This window comes from Mustela nigripes, chromosome 8, assembly GCF_022355385.1.
Source record: "Mustela nigripes isolate SB6536 chromosome 8, MUSNIG.SB6536, whole genome shotgun sequence".
NCBI lineage: Eukaryota > Metazoa > Chordata > Mammalia > Carnivora > Mustelidae > Mustela > Mustela nigripes.
In genome coordinates, this window is record NC_081564.1 from 37,300,315 (window position 1) to 37,327,106 (window position 26,792).

The following is a 26,792-nucleotide window of genomic DNA, read 5'->3' on the forward strand; positions in this document are numbered from 1 at the left end:
TTTCCTGAAATCTTGGTCCAGGATATCTCTACAAATGGCACATTAAAATGGCCAGATTAGATATTAATTCATGAAATGCTTTGATCAGCAGAGATTTCTTCTTTTCAACAAATAAGACATCCTTGCTGTGTGGGAATGTATTTTTTTTTTCTCCTTGTAACAGACAGCTGTGTTTAACTGGTATGTACATTTAGAGTCATTTTCTAAGAAGAGTGAAAGAAAATCCTCTCTCTCAGTCCTGTTGCCACTTAGGAATGCTCCTCATTTTCCCTGCTGCTGCTTCTAGAAATGAGTGATGGTGTACAGATGTGCAGCCAACACAAGGAATTGCTTCTTATTATGGTGTTTGGAAAACTGGAAAGAATAAAGGGACTTGTTATTTCTTATGGAATGCCATGGTGACAGCAAATAAAGTCACCAAAGAGCCACCACATTCTTCAGGGAAATGCCATTGGACTGAGTGTGTCAAGCTTATGAATGGTTTTAAACGATCACCCCAAGCAGAATACTTCAGTTAATGTGTCCACTGATTCCTTTAGGGGGGGAAAAAAAAACCTATCCAGACTGTCATGATCTGCAGACCTTTTTTAATAGGACAATGGTGTAGAATTCATTATAAGGAGAAAAATACCCACCAAAATTGGAAATGTAATTTTTCTTTCCCCAAAATACATTTTACTTGGGGCTTCTATTATTTATCCCCTGCCATGTTCTAACAAGGACTTAAGGTGTTTTGTGTAAGTGCACAGAATGTAACAAGAAGAAAATAAATTCACAGAAAGCAGCACCAAGAGAAAACGGAAGAAGCCAGGAAGGAGGTTAGTCCAGAAACATGTGTTCTGAGCTCTCTAACAGGCCCTGGGGAGGAAACCTGGACACTCAGTGTCTGTATGATAGAAACACCCCCGTTTCAAAAGTTTCCAAAGAAGCGTGTTTTGTTTTTTTTTTTCTGAGTCCAGTTTTTCGAGAGAAACACTCTCCGGCAGCTCTCTGCGGACTTTTTCCAGGAGTAGATGATAAAGTCAGAATGATTGTTACTTTCTTGATCTCACCTTCAGTAAGCACTAAGTAATGGTTGGTCGATTTGAGATGATGCTTCTCACTAATTATTCTTAGATTCGGTGCGTTTTATGTTGTCAGTTTATTGCAGAGCTGTATTTTTAGTAGCAGGCCTTGGGATGAGAGTGACATCGCTCAAGAGACGTGAGAGCTTCATAAACACCTTCTGCAAGGACGTGGGCTGTGGAAGTACCTGAGGTGAAGGAAATACTTGAGGTTAAATTGGCTCTGGGCCATCATAGAGTCAAAAAGATGCTCCAGGGCCCCAACACTACTTTATAGAGCATGACTTCAACGATTTCAGCTCAGAAAAACCTTGAGAGCATCAGGAATTTCTAATGCACGCTTCAGGACAACCTCAAAGCCGATTGTGTGCCCAGCTACATAAATACTCATCATCTCCTTTATTTTGAGTATTAGCTTTGAGCCTGTTAAATATTGCAGTTGCCACAAAAATACAGACTTCACTTCTAGAACAGTTTTTGAGATGGCAAGACCGACTACACACTGAAGAGCAAACTCTCCAGTCAGCAGCTGACGTTTTGTTTATCTGTCTCCTCTCCTATCGTTAGATGAGGGAGAAGAGACTAACCTTCCTACATTTCCAAGAAGTTAAAATAAAAGTTTAAAAAGAGAATCCAGAACACACCCCTGCAAGGTGCCTGGATTGCTGTCCACATTCGTCGCGAGACCATGCCTCCTATGCACGTGCTGTGAAGACACAGGTTTATTGAGAGCAGGAAGGTCAGGCTGATCTAATTAGTGGAGTCAGGGAGGTCCCTAGAAACCACGATCCAGCCTTAATGTTTTTCTGTTTCAGAGCAAGGGGTAAATATCAAATGAAGGGAATGGACTGGAACCACAGCACCTTGAGGAAACCTTGAGAAATGTATTAGCAAGTTAACCTGCAACATTTGTAGGGGATTCTAAAAATTAATAGGTTTGCCATTTGTGGGGATAAAGCACTGTCTTCATGCAAAAAATAGGGAAAAAAAACCTAAGACTCTAGATCTGGCCAGAGTAGATAATACCCACGTGGTCGAAAAATATAAATAAATTGGTCATGAACAAATTTCAAAAATGAGAGCAGTTTTTGAAGAATTTTGAAATAAGAAATCAACCCCAGATGCTTTTATTTCACTTGATTTTCTTTGCTATTGAGAAACATTAATTCTGCTTCGTGCCAGCTGCCGTAATATGTGCGGGGAATCCAGTCAGGTCAAGCTGCTTCCCTGAGGCTAACATTGACACGACTCAAATCATAGAGAAACGAGTGGACAGCTGTCACCCTGACCCAGGCGGAGCAAGAGCTGTGTGAGCATGTCTGCTGGCATTTGAGCAAGTTCTGGAGGTCAGGGATGGAGTCCTGGAGAAGGGCTGCTTGAGAAGAAAACTAAAAGACTGGTGTGTAGAACATTCCAAGGCACAATGATGACTTGTGCAGACCTAGTTGGGCAAGAGGAAGCCTGAGAGGAGGAGGAGCTGAGGGAAGGCTGTATGAAGGAGGTGGGGGGGGGGGGTATGCTTTGTGGTGGGGAAGCGGAAGAGGCAGACAGGGCATTCCATGCTGTGGTGGGGTCCTACCAACTTCACACCTGGGCTGGCTGTGTCCCAGACCATCTCTCCCTCCTGAAACTGAGAGTCAAATGCTGGTCTTCCCCACATAAACTCATCCTCCCTGAGATTTTGAATGTAAAAACAGAAGTTAAAATAAATGTGATAACATCTCCGGGGTGAGCTCTTTGGAATTTGACTTCACATCCTACAATGCATCGTGGGTCACATGCATTTTGCTGCCCGTCTCTCCTTGTTATGCCCAGGGAGGGTAGGTGGGCTGGCTTAGAGCACCGACAGTAAAAGAAGGGGCAACAGGGACAACAGCATTGAGTGAGCCCCTGGGAACACCTCAAAGTCTCTCGGGCCCAGACCTCCCAGTTCAACCCCTAGTGCAGGTAAGCGCCAGAAAAGATACCTGCTTTCTCGTGAGTTCAAGAAAAAGCAGAACAAGCTTGTAGTATTTTACTCGTTGCTTGAGTACGTTTTTCATTTTCCCATGAAAAGAAAAAAGTTAGAGGTGCTTGTTAGAGCAAAATCCTGTGCATACCTACTCTAAAAGCAATTTTTCTTGATTCGATTTGCTGGATCATTTCAGTTTTTTTGTGATTCTTATTTACTACCATTTGCTAATACCCTTTCTTTTTTAAAACCCAAAACTTAAATAATCTTCTTTTCAATGAACAGCAGTGACGAGCATTCTTTGGAGGTTAAACGAGCACTTAGAACTGCTGCAGTGAGAGCGACCTCCTGCCCCTCTAGCTTTTCCTAACTCTGCAGACGTGAGACAGGCCCTGTCTGGTCTGGTTCTAGAATTAGGACCAGGTCTCCCTTCTTAGCTGGGCTGAGCAGGCTTCTCCCCAACCCCATGCACAGGAGTGCCCACTGACATGCAAAGAGGATTAGTGCTGGCTTTTCCGGATTGTGAGCTCAGGCAGTATTAAATCAGGGTATCCCCGTAGAGTGTCAGAAAACAGTACCGACCTTTGACCCGTAGAGCCAGCTATACCCTGGAGTGCTGCATACGAGATACTACATGTGTCAGAAATAGTTGAAGGAAATGTATATAAAATCAAGATACTTAAAAAAAAAAATCAAGATACTTAATGATTGAAAAAATGCGCCCCCCAACCCTACGGCCACCTACTGGCTTTTAAGTACTAATCCGAATTACATGCTCACATGAAGACAAGATTGCTCCAAGTATCACTTGAAGCGAAATCATCTGTTTTTTTCCAGCGGTATGTTCGTAGTTCGTTATAAGTCTTTCACACATTCTAAGAGCATTTTAATATATAAACTAATATTTAACTGGTAAAATGATGTGATTATATTTTAAAAGTATGTGAGTAGCCTATATAACAAGGCTGATATCCTTCCTCCTCCTGCTTCCAGCCTTGCCCTCTGAACAGGCTAAAACAGTGGACAGGACAGAGGTTCTCTCACTGCCTATTAGTTGAAAGCAATGACAGTATTATTCTTACATTGTTTTGATCATTGATGCCTTCTGACTTTGACAAGTTAGTGACCGTGCCACACATGTATACTCATTACATTGATATTATTAAAACTCGTGTTTTCATTGTCAACATTTACATTTCCAAGGGCTTTTTATTTGACCGCATGAATTATAAATCATGATACGGGTTTCTGTTTGATTTCCCCCGCCCACCCCCACCACCCCCGCCCCCCACCAAAAAAGAATGGTCTTGGCAAAGAGATGAAGGCCTTCCTCTCCCTCTCGCAGGAAGGAATTCTCAGAGTTCCACACCATTCAGAATTAGACCCTATGGTTATTTTACATGATTCAGATTTGTTTCTCTTTCAGACATTCCTCTTTCTTAGGCCTCTTTTGCTGCATTCATTTTTCACACTTTGGCTTAGTGACCTGAATCCTTACCCAATTAACAGCAGGAAATGTTGTCTGATCGTTCACCGCCAACATCTCACATGGGTGATGTGAAACTCTTTGTAAAAAAACCAAGCCCGATGTCTTTGCCGGCCAAGGAGACGCATGCTTCTCTGGAAAGCTATTATCTACCACAGTGCATGTCTCTGAGCACAAAAGTCAGATTTCAAATAGAGGCTGAAATTGCTTTCACAAATGAAGGCAGAAACAGATTGTGGCTGAGTTGAAAAAGGCCTCTTTTTAAAAAAGTGGAGAGGCTTCTCGTTCAGGAAGGGACTCCTGTCACCAGTGTATCTGTGTACTGAATCTCAGTCAAAACATAGGACAGTTCTGTTGCATTGGAAAAATTCATTCTGGTCTTGCCAGGACTGTATGCCATATGTAGGATTATATATATATATAACTACCTTGTGTTTCGGCCTAGCATCTACCAAAATATGCCTGTATACCCAATATATATTAAACATTTTGTGTGCATGTGTGCATATGTAAATGATGATTGAATGTATACCCAGTTTATGAATAGATACTATTTTTCAACAATTCCTCAGTTTTACCTAGATGGTGAGATTTGTTTTTCACAAGAGAAGCGGGATGATTTCACTGCAGAAAGAATATGCTTCCAACAGCATGTCAGTCTCTACACCAGATCTCAGCATGAGAAACCCCAAGTGTACTGGGCTCCCTATCCCTTCAAAGGGCCTGGTCATGGTCACCAGCATTTACTGGCTATTGCTTTTCATAAGCTGGGTGATATGCTTTCCTGTCTTCTAGCTGAAGTATCGGTATTCTTATTTTTGTGATGAAAACAGTGAAGCTCAGAAAGTTAACTTGTCTAACCTTCGAGAGCCAACCTCTGTAGAACCAGGGGTCCAGTCACAGGGCTGACTTGTGTTCCTCACTCAGAACAGAACGGTGAGAAAAGAAACTTGAATAGGTTAGGGACGCCCATGTTAAAGATGTTTCAATACTGCCCGATGAATTCTAATCTCTGGTCAACTGAGACAAGGAAGGAAATCACTAATTTGTTTAAAAACTTCCAAGACCACGAAAGAGTTTCAATATTCCTCTTTTTTTTTTTTTTAAATATTTTACTTACTCATTTGACAGAGATCACAAGTAGGCAGAGAAGTGGGCAGAGAGAGAGGAGGAAGCAGGCTCCCTGCTGAGCAGGGAGCCCAATGTGGGGTTTGGTCCCAGGATCCTGGGATCATGACCTGAGCCGAAGGCAGAGGCTTTAACCCACTGAGCCATCCAGGTGCCCCTCAGTATTCCTCTTTTAACAGGACATGGCAGGTCATCGTTGCTAACTTAACTGAGTGCGAATGTGGCAGAAAAATGACTGATGATGGGGTAGTTGTGATACAGTCATTGAGAAACGTTGGTTTGAATGAGATGACCCTCATGGCTTGCTGAGAAAACCTAATTGCTCATGGATTTAAAGAAAGGTTGGAAACATACACAGCATCTGGACCGAAGAAATTTTGTGTCTGCCTCTCATGTCCGCTCTCTCTGAGGACACTGCCTGGATCACATGTGGGATCAGTACAAAGGCTGAAAGATCCCATTAAATCCTGCCCCTGTAGGAATAGATTCGGGCAGTGGCAGTGTGGATAATACTGAACTAATTACCAAACTGGGCACTGAATGTCCATGTAAGCCAGAAGCCTAAAAAGGAAGTAGACACATGAGGCAGCTGCTGCCATAGCTTTCTACTTAGACCTTCCCAGCCACACAGATCTCTGGAAAGGGTTTATGGACTGTTGTCACTGACCACACAGGAATCTTTTATTCCTGCATTGACTACAGCCACTTGGTATTTTCCAGGTGTATTTTTTTTTTAAAAAAAAAAAAAAAAAATCCATTCTCCACTTAAACTTCAGGGCAGACAGCATTGGAGTGTTTTTCTATCAAGAATCCAAAAGAGAAAAAGGAAAACCTTGGAAAAGCTGACTTACATAGCGTCCAGGTGTCTGGTTTGGGCTCACGATCTGGCCTAGTTGGCTGAGCATTTCAGACAGTCCTGAACGCCGGGTAAGTTGTGATGCGATCAGAAATAAAGAGAATTCTGATTGACCTTTGGGAGGAAGGGAAATAGAAAAGCATTCAGTGCAGAAAAATGCAATTAGGGAAGGAAGCACGCACACAAAAAAATGATGGCATTTTGCTTCAAGATTTAATCCAAGATAATGTGAGGGAAGATTATTCAGACTCATGTCATTAGTGCCTATCAGGCACATATGTTGAATGCCTGCTGTATCGGGGAACAATGTATCAGGAGCACTGAAAAAGATGGACAGTTTGCTGTCTTCGGGGAGCAGAAATACAAGTTCACAACATATAACAATACATGGAAGTATTTAATTTCCAAAAGAAAATCTGTGGTCCATTTGTATGACAGAAAGAATAAATACTTGTAGCGCTGACACACCTTCAAACTTCAAAATAGCCAAAATGAGGTACAAAAGTGTCAGTTTTCCTAAAAGTTCTCACTAGCAGACATTTTCCTTTATATTAACACAAGTTTTAAGCCTAAGCCAATATAACAAGAGGATTACCACCACCACCAACCCCACCCCTGTTTTTCAGTGTGGTAGTTTAAAGAAATGCATATATAAATTCTGAGGAGACTTGAAAGTGCACATACGCGCACACTGGTGCCAGTTTTGGCCCCGTCTCCTTCCTGAGAAAGAGAGACTGATGATGAGCTCCTGTTCTCAGGCAAAGCTGCTTGATCTGCCTCATTTTCTTCATGATTGTGCAGCTTCGGAGAGATAATAACTGTAACCATCTTCCCAAGCAAGGAGATCATATTTGACTTCACAAATTTTCTCTAATTTCAGCGTTTCGCCTTTGCTGGAGGAGAGCGTCCCTCGGGCTGGTTCGCAGGTTTGGGGGACAGAAGCCCAAACCAAGTCCTCTTGTTAAGTCTCTTGCGGATACCTAGTCTGTGCTGCGATCTCCAGCACAGGTTAAGAACTGGCTTCTGGAGATGGGAGCATCACTGCCATGCTCATTTCAGGTCACCTGAAGTCATGTGTGAGGAGCGCCTCGCTTGGCCTGCCCAGAGCTCAGGGCTGTGTGTTTGATCCTCCCAGTCACCACCCTGACCTGCTAGGGAAGCCAGTAGTGCCTCTGTTCTATTGCAAAAGGGGAAACCAAGATCTTTATCGACCTGTCTAGGCTTATTCTTTCGTAATGCAGCAGTTCTTAAGTAAAAGTCTATATTTAGCTCTACAAAGGAAAATGCCATCCCTTAAAAAATGAAAAACTCGGGGCGCCTGGGTGGCTCAGTGGGTTGAGCCGCTGCCTTTGGCTTGGGTCATGATCTCGGGGTCCTGAGATCGGGTCCCGCATCGGGCTCTCTGCTCGGCAGGGAGCCTGCTTCCTCCTCTCTCTCTGCCTGCCTCTCTGCCTACTTATGATCTCTCTCTGTCAAATAAATAAAATCTTAAAAAAAAAAAAAAACAACTCAAACATTTCTAGTTTGCATATTTTATGCATTTTAAAATGCAAATTTTCTTAATGGTTTTGTGGTCGATCTTTTCTCATTTGCATCATTTTACTTCAGCATTTGGCTGGTTTGTCATTTCTTTTTTTCTTTCTTTTTTTTTTTTTGTTTCTTGGGAACTTACATTTCTTAAGAAAATGGGTTGGATTAGATTTTAATCATGTGTGTATATATGTACATTTTATTATAATGCAGCTATGATTGTTGATACAGGAGGCCTAGATGAAACTGCTTGGGGGCTAAGCTCAATTGGAGGTGGTTACACATTTTCTCAAAAAAAGAAAAATTGGTGTAGAGTCCTCACATTAAGAGTTTCAAGTCATAAAAATAATTTAACTTAAAGTGAACATTTCAGCGATGATTGTGTGAATCGCCTGGGCATCTTGAAAACACGTAAATGCCTTGGACCCAGCTTCAGAAATTCTGGTTTGATGAGATGAGTTTCTGGGCATTGGTGTTTTTTAAATATTCGCAGGGTCCTATGACATTGGTTATAATATGCTAGTCAGAAAAATTTTTCATGGAGTTTTATCAAGTTACTTTTATTTTTTTTAAAGATTTATTTATTTACTTGAGAGAGTGAGAGAGAGTGTATGAGAGGGGAGAGGGTCGGAGGGAGAAGCAGACACTCTGATGAGCAGTGAGCCTGATGTGGGATTCCATCCTGGGACTCCAGGATCATGACCTGAGCTGAAGGTAGTTGCTTTAACCAACTGAACCACCCAGGCGACCCTCAAGTTATCTTTTTAATTTCTTAATGGTATTTGACCAAAAGGAAACTCCACAGAAGGAACATACAGGAAGCATGATGCCTCTAGGGACTGTCTTTATAGTTAGTAGGGTTGAAGGTACATGTAGACAGAGACAGCAGGGTATGGCAAGTGCCCTCTGTGCTGTATAATGCCATAATGCCCAGAGGAGAGAGAAAAAGCGAGAAATCACATGAGGTTGGGAGGACAGGAAATGCTTTAAAGACGTGGCCCTGGAGAAGCCTCATGAAGATGAGTGACACGTGACCAGCACGAGGCAAAGTAGAGCAGATGGGGACATTCAGAGCATCAAAATGGGGAGTGGCTGCAGTGGATTGAAACCCATCAAACCTGTTTAAATCCGTGAGTTCATAGTGATCATCTAAAACAAAATTTCTAGTTGGTGGCTTTGGAAGGATGATACTGGAAGGAGGATCTTACTATCTTAACATTGGACAAAGGAGAAAAGGAGTGATCATTGATCTTGACTTTCATCATCAAACTGCATTTAGGCAACAAGTATTAGCGACAAAAAGAAGTGTCTCCTCATAAACCACTCCAAGTAGTAAAGGCAGGAGGCATGATTAGGATTCAAATATGCTCATCTCACAACCTCACATTAATGGATCTAGGGCAATGATCATCGGAGACTGCCAGTATCACGAAAAAAAGGGGCAAGAGTTGTTTGATGCCTCCTGATGAAATTACACAGCATCGCCCAGTGGAAAACAGTCAAACCAGAATTGGATCAAGCTTCTAGATGTGACTTCCAGGTTTCAGGAAATACAGGAGACGGAGGAACACATTAAATTATACCATGGAGATGCAGACAGAAAGGTCTAGACTGAGAGACCTCTGCAGACAATTGACCTGGTCTCTTAAATTAATTTCAAGGATAAAACGAAGATAAATGGAGAACTTGCAGATGGAGGCTGGAGAATACATCAGCCGTGGACTTCCCAAACTGAAAAAGAAACAAAAATCTTTTAAACAATTGGGGAAATTAAAATACAGACAGTCTGTAACTTATGGTGATATTTAACTTAACAATTTTTTGACTTCATGATGGAAAGAAAGTGACACACAGTCAGGAGAATCCATACTTTAGTTTCTGAGTCTGGATCTTCTCGTAGGCTAGTGACTTGCCCATGATGCCGGGCACAGGCAGCAGCGACAGCTCCCAGGCAGCCGGGCCAGCATGAGGGTAAACAGCCGATACACTTACAGCCATTCTGTCTGTGTCCATGCAGCCATTCTGGTTGTCACTTTAAGCACGCTATTCGCAGAACTATCTGAGATAATGCAATACTGGATTATAGAATAGGCTTAGCGTTAGTTGATTTTGCCCAACTCTAGGCTCATATGAGTGTTCTGAGCACATGTAAGGTAGGTGAGGCTGAGCTATGATGTTTCTTAGGTTAGATGTGTTAAGTGCATTTTTTTAAAATTTTTTAGATTTTATTTATTTATTTGACAGAGACACAGCAAGAGAGGGAACACAGCTGGGGGAGTGGGAGAGGGAGAAGCAGGCTTCCCACCAAACAGGGAGCCCAGTGTCGGGCTTGATCCCAAGACCCTGGGATCATGACCCACGCCAAAGATAGACGGTTAATGACTGAGCCACCCAGGCACCCCTTAAGTGCATTTTTAACTTGGTATATATATATATTTTTTAACTTAAGCTATTCTTTTTCTTTTTTTAATTTAAGATACTTTCAAGTTATACTCAAGTTTATAGGATGCAACCCCACTGTAGATGGAGGAGGATCTGTGCTGATTAGATTTTTGATGATAAAGACGGCTAATTTTGCTTAGAAGTATTGAGATTACATTTTTTAAAAAGATTAGAGAGAAAGAGAGAGTGGGGGGAGGAGCAAAGGGGGAAGGAGAGGGACAAGCAGACTCTTTGCTGAGCTTGGAGCCCCGCCAGGCTCTATTTCAGGACCCTGAGATCATGACCTGAGCCAACCCCCAGAGGCAGGCAGGCGACTCAAAACTGAGCTGCCCAGGCACCCCGAGATTACATTTTTTTTTAAAGTAGGGTTCCATTCTTAAGACAGAAAGTGATAAAATTATTTGCTGAAATGCTTCAGAATAACCAGGGGAAGGATGAATTGGGTTGAACTCTAAATGACTCAAAGTTGTGGTCCTCGGAAGGCATTTGTTGAAACTGGGTGACACATTTGCAGAGCTTCATTATATCGTCCTCTCCACTTTGGTATATGTTTGAAACCCCCCATATTCAAGTGCTAGAAATTAATATTTTAAAATTACTCTTATAACGGACAAACAAAATGAGCAAATACTATTACAGACTTGCCAAGTGATGCTGGTTGATGAGCAGTACATTGAAAAGCAAGGTTTTACAGACTGTACTGTTGACGATACTGAATGACCTTGACCTTTGACTTGGTGGGAAGTTTCCCTGATGCTACAGAAGAGCTTAATTCGTTTGCTGTATGTGAGTGGTGATGGTGGATGGATGAATCCTCTTGAATTTAGTGCCCAAAGCAAGTAGAGCTTCTGAACCTCAGCTGTTTGATGACCTTGTTGCTCGTAGTTTAGATTCCCTAGTTGTGTGATGTTGAGCCTGAGCAACCGCGTTGATGCGTCACCCAGCTTCTGCTTGGTACCAGATCATGGTGGGTTCGCTTGCAGGGGTTCCTAGTGTGTAGGGACATAGGATGAAAGGCATGGCACCTTTTCGGAATGATTTTACTTTGACCATTGGTATGTGTTGCGACTAAAGTTTTTGATTTCTCTCAAATATTTACATTCAATAAAAATTTGAAGTTTTCATTTACTCCTAGTAAAATCATTTGGAGCTTAACTCTTAACTTTTTAAAGTTTTAACAAATTAACAATTTTAAAAAATATATTTTATTTATTTGACAGAGATCACAAGTAGGCAGAGAGGCAGGCAGAGAGGGAGGAGGAAGCAGGCTCCCCGCAGAGCAGAGAGCCCCATGTGGGGCTCGATCCCAGGACCCTGGGATCATGACCTGAGCCAAAGGCAGAGGCTTTAACCCACTGAGCCACCCAGGTGCCCCTACATTATTAACAATTTAAAATATAAGATAATTATACAGTAAACATTACACATTAAAAAATACATTAAGTATTTATTTTACATTAAGTAATCCTCTTTTTTGAGCAGTTTTAGGTTTACAGAAAAATTTAGCAGAAAGTAGAGACTTCTCACATAACCCCCTCAAACTCCCTTCTCCTGCCCCCTTCCATATTTTCAACATTTTATATCCATCTGCTGCATTTATTATAATTACTGAAATGATGTTGAGATGTTATTATTCATTAGAGCCCATAGTGTAATTAAGGTCCACTCTTTGTACATTCCATGGGTTTGGACAAATGTATGACGACATGTATCCACCATATAGTACCATTCAGGATAGTTTGTTGCCCTGACAATCTTTCGTGCTTCACCTACTTGCCTCTCTCTCTTCCCTAATCCCTGGCAACTGCTAATCTTTTTACTTTCTCCATTGTTTTGACTTTTCCAAAATGTCTTATAGCTGGAATCATACCTACAGCCTTTTCAGAGTGTCGTCTTTCACTTAGTAGTAGGTCTTTGAGGTTCCTCCATGTCTCCTCATGGCCTTATAGTTTGTTTCTTTTTAGTGCTGAATAATATCCCATTGTCTGTATTATAACACAGCTTGTTTATCCATTCACCTACTGAGGGACATCTCAGTTGCTTCCAAGTTTTGGCAGTGTTGAATAAAGCTGCTAAAAGTATCTACGTGTAGGTTTCTGTTTATACATAAATTTTCACCTCCTTTGTGTAATTACCAAGGAGTATGATGGCTGGATCATATGGTAAGAATATGTTTAGTTTTCGGGCGCCTGGGTGGCTCAGTGGGTTAAAGCCTCTGCCTTCAGCTCAGGTCATGATCTTAGGGTCCTGGGATCGAGCCCCACATCGGGCTCTCTGCTCAGCGGGGAGCCTGCTTCCCCCTCTATCTCTCTGCCTGCCCCTCTGCCTACTTGTGATTTCTGTCTGTCAAATAAATAAATAAAATCTTTAAAAAAATAATAAAAAAGTAAATAAAGTCTTTGCTCTACTTAAAAAAAGAAAGAAAGAATATGTTTAGTTCTGTAAGTAACTGCTAGGCTGTCTGGACACCTGAGTGGCTCAGTTGGTTAAACGACTGCCTTCAGCTCAGGTCATGATCCCAGAGTCCTGTGACACCTGTATGTCTTCTGTGAAGTAACTGTTTAGATCTTTTGCACAGTTTGTAGTTTGGCTGTTTTCTTATTATTGAATTTAAGAGTTCTTTGTGTGTTTTGGGTACCATTCCTTTATCAGATATGTCTTTGCAAATATTTTGTCCCATTCTGTGGCTTGTCCTTTGATTCTCTTTAAGTGTTTCTCTTTTGACACACTTCTAACATTCAACACTTTATGAGTCAAAATGGCAAATTTTTAAATTAAAATAGTTAAGAAGGAAAGTTGTTCATATTGCTTGGGGATTTACCCTTCTTTAGATATTTAAAGTCTTTGACTGCTGGGCTGTAATATCTCCATTTACTTTATCAGAAACAGAAACCCAGTTTTTTAGTGGAGAAAAGAGGACAGAAAGAATGCAGTCTGCCATTAGTTCATTACTCTAGGAATTCAAAATTGACTTTTCTGGATGTTCAGGGATTGATAGTGAATGGTATACATGAACTGTGAATGTCGTTGAGTCAGAGACATGACTTAACTCATGAAACCGCAAACAAGACTAAAAACTATTATCTTCTCTAGTTAGGTAAATGATCTGTTAATTTAGAAAAACCTTTGTCAACATTGTTTACTCAATTCTTGACTCACTGTGGCTATATATAAACAAGCCAATGACAGTAAAGTACTTAGATCTGATATGTCTTCAGCAACCAAATATTTAATGTAAATTCGTTAAGTTCAGTCTAATTGTTGAGCTTTAGTCAAATATGTTCAATGTCGTTACCTAAACATTCACGGATGTCAATAAGTAGAAATACTACCCTTGAAAAGTTGAATGGTGTGCAGAATAATAATAATCTGAGTTAGAAGAATCAGGGGTTTAGGAGAGTTAGGAGTGATGCTACCTAGGGCTGGAAGATCAGTCCAGCTCCAACCACTGGCATTCTTTCTCATCTGGTATGCGAAAGGATGCCGAAGCCACAGCCAGGCTCCATGAGAGAGAGCTTTGTAATCATTTGTAATTTTGCCATGACACAGGGGACCCAATCATAGCCTGAAGCCCATGACAGCCTTGCTCCATAGAATCTTACATCCTCACTCCAGGGTGAGAAAATGAAGACCCAAGTAATTGAAAAGGCTTTTCCAGTGTCACGACCTAGCTGGTGGCTGTGATATTTAGCTGGTAGGAATCTTACTATTTACGTATAACCATCTATGGTAGAGCCTTGACTACTTATCTTGGTTCTTGGGGTGGGGGGAAACAAATAAACAAACTCCATTGTGAAGAATGGACCGTTACGTAATTGCCTTAAGAACGATGGTGTTCAAAATAGGTATAAAATATTCCGTAAGAAAAAAAATCTGGTCTATCCAAGGGAGAGCTACGAATCAGTAGAAATCAAATTGTGAGAAGCCGGAAAAGTAAGATCTAGTTAGTATAGTGGTCTGTGCTTGAGCTAATCCATGCCACCTGTTAGACAAAGGCAAGAACACAGCAGCCAGAAGACAGCTAATTAAAACAATGCCCAAGGCAGCCTGCAGCATATTCAGAAATAATTCTACAGTCAAGGGGCTGCTGGGTCAGAAAATAGAGGCGGCTCTGTAGAGAAGAGTTTATTTATTTGAATTTGTATTTGTTTTGTTTTACTTTTACTCATTGAGAAAGTACTTGGGCCAGATGCTGGTGTGTGTATGGAAGGGGGGTATCATACGTGTCTATAAATATTGTGGTCTAGCTAAAGCAATTAGGTAGTAAGCAGGTAATTAACATCTAAAGAAAGAGCAGGATCTGTTACTACTGAACTACTTATTGGCACCATGAGGAGTTGTATATTTGCTCCAAGAGCAAAAGTGCATACAGGGTAAGTTCTACATTACGGATCCTGCTACTTGTTGGTCACTTGGGCTACAATAGCTAATGTTTATGGAATATTTGATATGTGCCACCACTGGGCCCAGGTTTACTTTGTTTTATGTTAATGTCATCCATTCCAAAGAAGGAAGTAGTACCATACCCATTTTATGGAGGGAAAAACAGGTTCACACAGCTGCAAAGAACAGAAAGATTCAAACCCAGGTTAATCTGCTAAAACCACCACTGGCAATTATATAATACTGCCACTCTCATAGAACTTCTCTGAACCTCTGTGTTCTGATCTGTCAACCGAAGATAATACCAGTAGAAGCCATTGGAAGAGCCATTTTTTTTTTAATGAAAACTTTATAATCTGTTAAACATTATTCAGATGTGATAAGCTGTTATTTATAAATAAAAGATTTAAACCAGCGAGCAGCACTTCATTGTCCTACCATTTATTCATATCCATTGAACAATGTTATTATGTAGTTTTGCTAATATGTAATTTATTTTCATGCATTATTAAACTTTTTACAAACACATCATTGATTATTTAGCTAACCACAATTTAGGCTTTCCTTTTCTATCATAAATTTATCTTTTTTCCTAAATAGTCATGCTTCAGGGGGCTGAGCAATTAATTTCCAATATAATTACATTTGCATAGTAATACATAGCACTTAAAGGTTTCTGAATACTTACTATTTTGGCATGCACATTGTCTATCAATTTTTACATCTCTCATTGTTATTACATTAAATCTTAAAGGCAAATATGCTTAATGCATTAGGTGTGAAGTGTTGTTAAGATACAAACAAAACATGGTTTAGTTTAACCTGTTGCCATTTCATCCATCTCAGTCTCCAAGGCCAGGTTGGCCTTGAAGAAGGTGAAGGTGAAACAAGGTGAGGCTGAAAGACCTTTGAAGGTTTTCATGAAGACGTGATACTGGGTATCACAGTAAATTAAGCTGATAGATTTTTTTTTGTTATAAACATATAATGTATTATTAGCCCCAGGGGTACAGGTCTGTGAATCGCCAGGTTTACACACTTCACAGCACTGTCCATAGCACATACCCTCCCCAATATCCATAACCTCACCACTCCCTCCCCTCGGCAACCCTCAGTTTGTTTTGAGATTAAGAGTCTCTTATGGTTTTCTCCCCCCCCCGAGCCCATCTTGTTTCATTTATTCTTTTCCTACCCCCAAACCACCCATGTTGCATCTCCACATCTCCACTTCCTCATATCAAGGAGATCATATGATAGTTGTCTTTCTCCGATTGACTTATTTAGCTAAGCATAATACCCTCTAGTTCCATCCATGTTGTCGCAAATGGCAAGATTTCATTTCTTTTGATGGCTGCATTGTATTCCATTGTATATGTATACCACATCTTCTTTATCCATTCATCTGTTGATGGAAATCTAGGTTCTTTCTGTAGTTTGGCTACTGTGGACATTGCTGCTATAAACATTCAGGGGCATGTGCCCCTTTGGATCACTACATTTATATCTTTAGGGTAAATACCCAGTAGTGCAATTGCTGGGTAGTAGTGTAGCTCTATTTTCAACTTTCTGAGGAACCTCCGTGCTGTTTTCCAGAGTGGTTGCATCAGCTTCCATTCCCACCAACAGTGTAGGAGGGTTCCCCTTTCTCCGCATCCTTGCCTAAGCTGGTAGATTTTTATTCCTCAGAAGATTACCTTTCTCCTTTCTGCAAGTGACAGCGTCATGCTAAAAAAATGCAGCATAAATATCTATATCTCATATTTATAAATAATAACTAAAATCTTTAAACTTAACATTTTATGTCTAATAGGAAGGATTTCTCAAAAAGAAATTAAGAGAAAGTAGAACACTAATGAAAAACTGAAATTTGTGACACACACACAAAAACCCACAATAATAAACTAATGAAGGTAACGGAATTTCTAAGTAAGGGTTCAACTAGAAAGTCTTCAAGGTAAGTCTGCCTAAGATAAGGAATAGGCTTGATTATTCCCAGACTCCAAATCTGATTGCGTCAGGACTGAGTTAGGACATTCTGAAACATGGCTTTCACGTTGGTCCTTTATATTCTTTGACTCTCAAGATTTTTATATTTCACAAGATGTTTCAGACTTCCAAGCCCCACATCATTTCCCCAGCTACTTCTGTTTAGAAATCATCCACTCGGGCCCCCTGGGTGGCTCAGTTGTTACACATCTGCTTTCTACTCAGGTTATGATCCCAGGGTCCTGCAATCCAATTCTGCAATGGGCTCCTTGCTCGGTGGGGAGCCTGCTTCTCCCTCTCCCTCTGCTGCTCCTCCTGCTTGTGTTCTTGCTCTCTCTTTCTCTCAAATAAATAAATAAAATCTTTAAAAATAAAAAATTTAGAAAATCATCCATGGGTTGCTGTCCTTAGTGGCATGGGTGAGTTTTGGTTTTGTCTGTTGGTTGTAGAGACCCGGTTTTGTGGGTGACAACCCACTTCATTGAACCTTTTCATTAGTTAAAGAGAACATAGTGATCACACGTGGGCGTCACATAAGCTGTAGCAAGCCATATGTTAAATTTTACCCACTTTTATCCGTGGCAATTGAGAGAACTTTATGTGTGTTGATTTGTTTTGCTTTGTTTTCCACAGAAACGCTCCAGAGGCCAGGTGCTGTTTGATAAAGTATGTGAACATCTGAATTTGCTAGAAAAAGACTATTTTGGGCTTACGTATCGAGATGCTGAAAACCAGAAGGTGAGTGATTAAAAGCAATATAAAACGTATGTCTCGAACTGCTCGTTACTGTAAGAAAGGGAAGGAAAACTAAGTCGGTGTATCCTTTTCCACTCCTCTGTTTACTGCTTTCAGTCCCTAAATGCTGCTAATTGCCTTATTTCTTTATGAAAGATATTATTGATGATTACCTTTAATCTTGAATATTCTGGAAAGAGAAATTCCGTTTTTCACATGAGTTATTTATGGTTCTAGGAAAGCATTTTATATGGTACTTTTTTGGGATGATGTATTTCAGTGAATTTGAGCCCATGAAAATCAAATACGTTGACTCTTACATAGAAAACATGTTCCCTGACTGCTGTCCTGTTCCTAATTCATCTTAGTATGCTTCCATATTCTTAAAAATCGAAATATGACATGGGTCGTTTGCTGACTGGAGCCTTATCTAATGTATTCAGCAGGTATTTAATGTTTAATTTAATACTTCTATAGACGCTTACACCTGAGTAATGCAGTCTGCTCGGGGCTTTGCCTCACTAATTCCCACTACTACCTGAAAAATAAAGAAGAGGAAATTGTTCCTTTGTGTTCTTGTGAGGAACCAAGTCAAAGAAATTTTGCTCATAGATGTTATTTGTTTTGATGTTGTGCAATGAATCATACTTAATGCCTACCCAATTCACTGAACAATGTCTAACTTCATTATTGAGCATCTGAGTTTTCTGATGAGGAAAATAATAAATTTCAAGCAGGTGTTAGGCAAGTGCCTAAGAATCTATAGCCATGGAAATCACTTTGTGGGCCTGAATGGCCAGGACATCAGTGGACATTATGTTTTTTGTTTTGTTTTGTTTTGTTTTGTTTTGTTTTAAGATTTTATTTACTTATTTGACAAAGATCACAAGTAAGCAGAGAAGCAAGCAGGGGGATGGGGTGGGGGAAGCAGGCTCCCTGCTGAGCAGAGAGCCTGATGTGGGGCTCAGTCCCAGGACCCTGAGATCATGACCTGAGTCGGAGGCAGAGGCTTAACCCACTGAGCCACCCAGGCACCCCGGACATTATGTATCTTTAATTCATTCTAGTAACTTCTTTGAACATTGAATTCCACTATTTTTTTTTTCTCCTCTGTTGCTGTACTAGCTGGAATCTTTGAAGGTAGTGTTGTAAAAGAAAGGAATTTTGTCACGCATGAATTGTGCATGCACACACACATTCTCTCATTAGGTTCGTGCCTGGGCCCTCACAGGGCCTGCTGAAGAGCACCAGCTGTCGGGGAAGGACCCAGCTTGGAGGGCCAGCCAGTAACCATGCATTTTGAAATACGCTTAGTACATGATCATCATCAAGTTGTTTTTATTCTTCTCTGGTTCAAATTCAAACTGTCATTTCCTTTTCAGAATTGGCTGGACCCTGCTAAGGAAATAAAAAAACAGATTCGAAGTAAGTTCTTTTGGATTATTTTACATGGTGATGTGAAGATTTTCAGAGAGCAGGGTTGTCTGAATTGGTGGCCCCTACCCACACGGCTAGTGTGACTACAGTATTTTTTAAAAGACAGATTAAGATCTCAGATTTTATCTCTGACAGGTTGATCTAGCTTAAATACCCATTTTTAATCATCACAGCTTGGGAATTAAATGACTATGACATTTGACCTATTCCCCTGCATGTTCCCAGAATGTGCGATACGATTTAATCAAGTGATGCTCCAGTTGGCAATTAACCATTTAAAAGCTCCCAACGTAATTATTAATGTTAAATTAAGCCTAACTGCCACAAAAGTAGAAAAGTCAAGCTAAAGGTGGTAGTTAGTGAATGGTTTAGAAATGGAATAACAAGTCAGATATAAATTTACTATCTGGTGACAACCTCTTTCCTTGGTCCCTAAAGGCAAGTTAAGAAATCCATGTTTCCAGCAATTGCAAGGGCAACCCACAAAACTGAAACACAGGTAGCTAGTAAGTACAAGACAAGTTGCTGAATCTTACAAACCATTTAGTGCACATTAGGACAAGATACCGTTTTTCACTTATTCAGGTTAACGGAGATCTAAAAGTTTATTGATGCACTGAACTAGCAACTATGGACACAGCTAATAGAAGGACAAGTTGGTACAACCCTTTGAGAGTTTCAGCATTAAATATTAATTTAATATTTTATGTGTTATTTAATATGGTTAGTATATAATTCAATATTAAATAAATTTAATATTAATAATAAATATTCAGTCTTTATTAAAATTTAAAATGCGCTTATTCTTTGACCCTTAATTTTATTTGTACAGATTCATCCAGCATATGTATAAGAGGGGAGGATATATATATGTGTACATGCATGAAAATTTGTTATAATATTGTTTGCAATAGCAGAAAACTAGAAGCAACTTAAATATCCATTTATAAAGAATGGATTAAATCAGTCATGGAATAACCATACCTTGAAATACTAAGCAACTATTAATAGAATGAGATAGAATGTGTTTCAGTTCTCATTAGTGAGACAAGTGACATCTGCTTTAAAGAAGTTGTGTATATATATATATAAAAGTATATATATATATGTATATATATTTATATACACACACACACACACACATACATACATATACATGCATATGTATATATGTAATAAATTTTGGAAGAGCACAAAAGCTGTCAGTAGTAAGTACCTCCAGAAGTGGTACCACAGTATATGGGGTTAAGAAAGAGGAATTTTTTTTTATTTTAACCCTTTTCTGTAGCTCTTTTACTATAGACAATGGATAATCTTTATTACTATAAATAACTAGTTAATTTTTAAAGTGATTTTTTGTCAATAAACTTGATAAATTTTTCCAACAACTAAATCTAGTTGAAGAATAAATTTAAGAGCAATACATTAATGAGAATGTCATGCCCATGGAAGTTTTCAACAATTTCCTATTAAAAAAGAGCAAGTATTTCCATTGCCTTTGAATGTGTTGAAATATCAAAACACATCAAGTGCTAATAAAAAGTGGTAGTGAGCATTTTGAAATGGCTTAATAGAAGATAGTATCTCCAAAAAAATAAAAAATAAAAAGCTCTCCTTCTAGATATTACAGAAACTGATGGTTATGTATACAACTAAAACATCTTTACCACATTTTTGAGAGAAATTTTATAATCAAGTTAGAAATAAATTGGAATTGTGCTTAGCGAAATAAGTCAAGCAGAGAAAGACAACTATCATATGATCTCCCTGATATGAGGAAGTGGTGATGCAACATGGGGGCTTAAGTGGGTAGGAGAAGAATAAATGAAACAAGATGGGATTGGGAGGGAGACAAACCATAAGTGACTCTTAATCTCACAAAACAAACTGAGGGTTGCTGGGGGGAGGGGGTTAGGGAGAAGGGGGTGGGATTATGGACATTGGGGAGGGTATGTGCTTTGGTAAGTGCTGTGTAGTGTGTAAACCTGGTGATTCACAGACCTGTACCCCTGGGGATAAAAATATATGTTTATAAAAATAAAAAATTTAAACTTCTATCTTTAAAAAAAAAAAAAGAAAAAGAAAAAAGAAATAAATTGGAATTGAAACCAGGGACAGCTCCAAATGTGAAAACACTCCTTCTTTTTGTTCCAAGAGCCCTAATAAAAAAAGTAAGATGATTTAAGATGATAAATATGTTCCAAGAATCCTATGGATTTACTCAAAGCAGATGTGGTGAATATATATCCTATTGCATTGTGTGCATAAAGTTCTCTGTAATCATCTAATTAATGAAATGCTATTTCTTACTTGGGTGATTAATAATTCCAATTCCTTTGAAAATATAAATATCTGGGATAAATCACAATATTGGCAGAAGAAAAGCTATATAAATGTTAGTTTTTTTATCTGTTGTTAATGGAATTCTTTTTCCCCTTCACTTCCCATTTATCCTATCTCCCACCTTCTGTTCTATCTCCCACTCTGAAATCATGACCTGAGCTGAATCCAAGAGGATGCTTAATCCACTGAGCCATCCAGGTGTCCCTCCTACCTCCTTTTCTAAGAGAAGAAAGTGGACAATCAGAACATGAGATTTAAAGGAATTTTTTTTCACCAGGTAGATTAGGCTAACGATAACATAAAGAGCACTGAGTGACAGTCCTGAAGATAAAGGAGGAATCAAGGACAATTGCAATTTTTTTAATTGAATTTGGTTATTTTTATCTGTATTCCTTATTGTTACCCATGCACCCAAATGCCCTCTTTCTGTAAAATTCACATTCTGCCAAGGCAGAGAACTATTATCCTCTCCAACAGAATTATTGTACCATCACCTCCTTTTCCTAAATATAAATGATAACAGTGAAACACAGATCAAAACCACAATGAGATATCACCTCACCCCGTCAGAAAGGCTAAAATCAAAAAGACAATAGGAGGTGACTCAGTCTGTTAAGTGTCCAACTCTCGATTTTGGGCTCAGATCACAATCTCTCTCTCCCTCTCCTCCTGTCCCTTCCCAATCCACTACCCACTACCAACAAACAAGTGTTGGTGAGGATGTGGAGAAAAGGAACCCTTATGCACTGATGGTGGGAATGTAAGTTGGTGTACCCACTATGGAAAACAGTATGGAGATTCCTCAAAAAATTAAAAATGGAAATACCGTACGATCTAGTAATTCCACCACTGGGTCTTTACCCAAAGAAAATCAAAATAGTAATTTAAAAAGATGTATACAACCCTGTGTTTATTGCAGCATTATTTATAATAACCAAGATAATGGAAGCAGCCAAAGTATCAGTAGATGAATGGATTAGAAGCTGTGGCGGAATACTACTCAGCCATAAAAAAGAATGGGATTTGCCATTTGCAACAACAAGGACTGACCTAGAGTGTACTGTGCTGAGTAAAATAAAGCAGACAGAGAAAGAGAAATATCCTATGATTTCACTTATGTGTGGAATCTGAGAAACAAAACCAAAAAAAGCAGAAACAGATCCACAAATACAGAGGACAAACTTATAGCTACTGGGGATTGGTGGGGGAGGGATGGGCAAAGATGGGTGAAAGGAAGAGTGGAAGATACAAGACTTCCAGTTATGGAATGAGTAAGTCACAGAGATGAAAGATAGAGCTTGAGGAATCTAGTCAGTGGTATTGTGATAGTGTTGTATGGTGGTGCATGGCAGTTACGCCTGGGAGTACAGCATAATGTCTGGAGTTGTCAAATCACTATGTTGTACATTGGAAACTAGTATAACATTGAGTGTCAACTACACTTCCGCTGATATGTGTGTGTATATTTAGACACACTTGTATAAATGATTAAAGGATGTTTCCTTTCTTTTCCTGTTGTTGGTGCATAGAATGTCTCTAGAATGAGATCTTCAAGAGAATGGCGATCAACCTGATAAAGCTTTTAAGTTGCAAACTGATGAGAAATAGAAAATTCTGAAACTGAAGAGTTTGCTCTTAGGAGAAAAAATTACAATGCTAGTCATTTTTTATGCAGACTCAGATGTTTAAATTTCTAAATATACTGTATTATATTTATGATATAATTTCATAATATGGAGTATATGATCTATATGTAATAATTTATAGTAATTTTATGCTGTGAATGCAGCATACTTAAAGTTTCCAAGATTTGGCAGCCATACAATACTAAAATTAGAATTTTTTATAAGAATGGACTCTCTTCGGTTTCATAGTTTCCCATCATAAATTTGTGACTCTAAATCCTATATCGGCATACAGGAATATCATTTTAATGCATTCAGGTGGTTTCATTTCCTGTGTCTATCCAGGACCACCATCTGAGCAGATTAGGGTTTGCAAGCCCATTCATTACATAACCATGCCTTCCCACTCAATTTGTTTCTGTCAGAATCCTTATGGGGATATACATTTGAACTTTAATCTGCCTCTCGTTAATTTCAAATCTTACGCCTTATTTAACTAGATTTTTTCCTCTTGATTAGGGTGTAGACTGTAGTTTTTGAAACTTCCCCCTCTTTAAAAATAATACCCCACAAAACCTTGCAGTTGTTTGGGTTATAACCTCATGAAAATGGATTTCTTGGGATTAGTGATTTTCATAGTATGATTCCCAAGCCCGCCTGTAATCAAACCACAAGGGGGTTGATTAAAACCACAATTCTAGGCCATATTTCCCAATCTCTGGAATGAAAGTCTCTGGGTGGAGCCTAGAAATTGACATTTTTAGCAAGTACCTCAGATTCTTAAACCAACTATAGTTTGAAATTCCTTTTCCTGCCCTGAGGATTTTGCTTTGAACTATCTTTCTTATAACCCTCCCCCCTTTTTTTAAAAGAATTTTATTTATTTGGGGCACCTGGGTGGCTCAGTCATTAGCGGCTACCTTCAGCTCAGGTCATGATCCCAGGGTCCTGGGATCAGGCCCTATGTCAGGCTCCCTACTCATTGGGAAGCCTGCTTCTCCCCCTCCTACTCCCTTGCCTGTGTTCCCTTTCTCTCTCTATCAAATAAAGAAAATCTTTTTTTAAAAAGTTATTTATTTTAGAGACCGAGAATGTGTGCACGTGCAAACGGTGGAGCCCCAGATGGGGGAGGGAGAGAGAATCTGAAGCTGATCCAGCCCTAAGTGCAGATCTGGATGAGTGGCTCGATCCCACCACCGGGAGATCATTACCTGAGCCAAAACCAAGAGTCCAACGCTTAACCAACCGAGCCACCCGGGCACCCCTCTTTCTTATACTTTTATTATGTCAAAGTTTATCTTGAATTTATTATGAGATTGTTTAATTACATTGATCAACCACTCACTGAGTTCAGGGCATACTTTGGAAAGGATAGAAATGACAAAAGAGCAATACATCCATTTCCCATAACTAATCTTAGTTAATTTTCATTCCAGTTGCTTGGGGGGAAAGCCGGCTCTCATTTATGAACCTCACCATCGGCAAGCAGTAAAGGGAACCATGTTAGCAGAAAGTGCCTAGGAATCAATAGGAAAATAAAACAAGATCAGACCCTTTTTTGATTAACAAAAGGACCTGGAAAAATCATCACTAGAAATATATGGGATTGAGGGATAATTTAACAATTCTTAGCGCCTATGTTTCAGGAATATTTTCTGAGTGATTTAAAAATGATAACAAGCAACCAGTGATACGTGGCTTTATGCCAGTTCTTTATAAGCTACCTCAGGCAGTGATCCTGCTGTGTGGAATTTTAAGTGGATTATGAATAGTCGTGTTGAGAATAAACTAGACTAATAAATGTAACCATGCTGCTTATGACAGAATCACAGGTAACCTGTGCAGCTAAGTATTTGCCTCATACTCAAGAGAAGAGCCCAAAGAAAGAAGCTGGTACTTAGAATTCTACCCTTTCTTCTGAATGTTTGCAAACCACTCATGGAGCAAATGGAGTTTCCAGAAGTCATTTAATGGGGAGGAAGGAGTGTTGGGCATCTTAGGGGGATAGTTGAGGCTTAAGAGCCTCAACTGTGTGAAATCACAGAGAGAAAGGAAGTGGCTACCGCTCATGGTATAGATGAAAGGCCCCCTGTATGGAAGCCAAGGAGACTGGGAGGAGTTTCTCAGTAGCGCCTTCCAAACACAAGCAGCTCAATGCTGGAGCCCTTTCCTGGTCATTGTGTGGGGAGATCAAATGTCCCGTGAAGGAACACCCAGACTTGAATGAGCTACCGCGTCAAGAGCCCAGGAAAAAAGAACGAAGTGAGTACGAGGAGTTCAAGTAGGGATGAGGTGGAGAGAGAGTAAATGTAGAAAAGAAGAAAATGTTTCTCCATATTTATAGTGATAAACCATACACCAGTAGAGACCGTATTAATAAAGGAGAGCTTCGGAAGGCCTCATGGTGCTTCAGGTGTAAGTGGGGGCAGTGCGGAGAGCCGGTGACTGTCTGCTGCCCCGGATTGATGATTTCCTTGTGGGAGAGGAGGCTGTAAGGAGAGGCCATGGGATCAAGAACAGCAGCGCGTCGAGAGCCCCCGTCCGAGTCCTGGGCCCGTAAGGAGGGGGCGAATTTGGGGAAGCACTGTTCATGCCTTCAGGCATCTCTCGAATCAACAATTTGGCCAAGGAAGAAAATTTTCAGCAGCCTGGAAGCAGCTCACTTAAATATTCACAACAAAACCTTCCCAGAAAACAAAAATATCTTGAAACTTTCCTTGGCATGTATTATAATGGGGTTTGACCTGTAATAACAAAGCAGAAAGGACAAAGCAGACGGGATTATGTCTGTACCGTTGCTATGTGAGTATCTAGAATTTCAGAGCAGTAGAGCCAGTCAGTTCTGGACTTGTCTGTCCGTATTATCCCTGTCATTCACGTATTTTCCCCCCTCTTCTAACGGCTTACCTTTGTCCCCGGGAATGGGAGGAAATGTAATCAATTTCCAGGCGAGTTAGAAGCGCCAATAATGGATATGGGGCAAAGATTAAGGACTAGGTGAAGTTTCAAACATACCTGGATTTCGTTGAACTTGAGACTTTTCCTGTTTTCCACAGAGGAGCCATTGTTGCTTGGGAGTTAGTACTTGGAGTTAAGGCAGTTCTCACTATCATAAAAATGAGTAGAAAGGGATTTTCTGAGTTTTGATCCTAATTTTTCTCTCATCTCTGCAGGTGGTGCTTGGCACTTTTCATTTAATGTGAAATTTTACCCACCAGACCCCGCCCAGCTATCCGAAGATATCACCAGGTATTTGAAAGTTGGCTCTGAAAAAGGCAGGCTTCTCTTTACTCTCTGGGGAAGGGCATGCTTACATCTGGGAACCTTTCAGTCATCCACGCCAGAAATGGCAAACCAAAGGCAACAGAGCGAGAGCAAACATCTGATGAGAAGATTTGCCAAATCGTATCTGTTCACAGTTGAATCTTTGGTGCTAAGCTGCTACTTCCGTCTGTCTGACCTTGGCGGGAAAACTTGCAGAATTGAGATACTGTCATCCACCCACCACCGTCAAATTGGATGGGATTCAGCCTTACGTGATACGGCAGTTCCTAGTGCTCCTGCTCTAAAACTCAGAGTAAAAATGTGTCTTTGGATGCTTCTGCTGTTTATATAACCAGTCTGATACGCGACAGCTATTTTAAAAAATCAGGCACCAAAGGCACACAGAGGAGTTTACTTTCTCTGCCCTGTGTGTACAGGAAAAATGATTCATTCATTTGGGGGAAGGAAGACTGAAGAAAGGAAACTAACGTATAAATATCCTGGTGCAGTGACTTGAGCTTTGAGTGTGCGGGGAGATTCCTTTAGGAGGCTATCCTGGGTT

The 26,792-nt window shown here is 40.0% G+C and overlaps 1 protein-coding gene across 26 annotated transcripts in view; it reads left to right on the forward strand.

The window, feature by feature from the left end:
- The window catches only part of EPB41L3 (erythrocyte membrane protein band 4.1 like 3), a 231,978-nt gene that overhangs the window by 162,900 nt on the left and 42,286 nt on the right, over positions 1–26,792 (forward strand). For all 26 annotated transcript variants that reach the window (XM_059409241.1, XM_059409235.1, XM_059409240.1 and 23 more), the window contains exons 4-6: positions 17,460–17,564; positions 18,944–18,986; positions 26,140–26,215. In XM_059409241.1, coding sequence (XP_059265224.1) covers positions 17,460–17,564; positions 18,944–18,986; positions 26,140–26,215 — 224 coding nt within the window. The remainder of the gene's footprint in view (positions 1–17,459; positions 17,565–18,943; positions 18,987–26,139; positions 26,216–26,792) is intronic.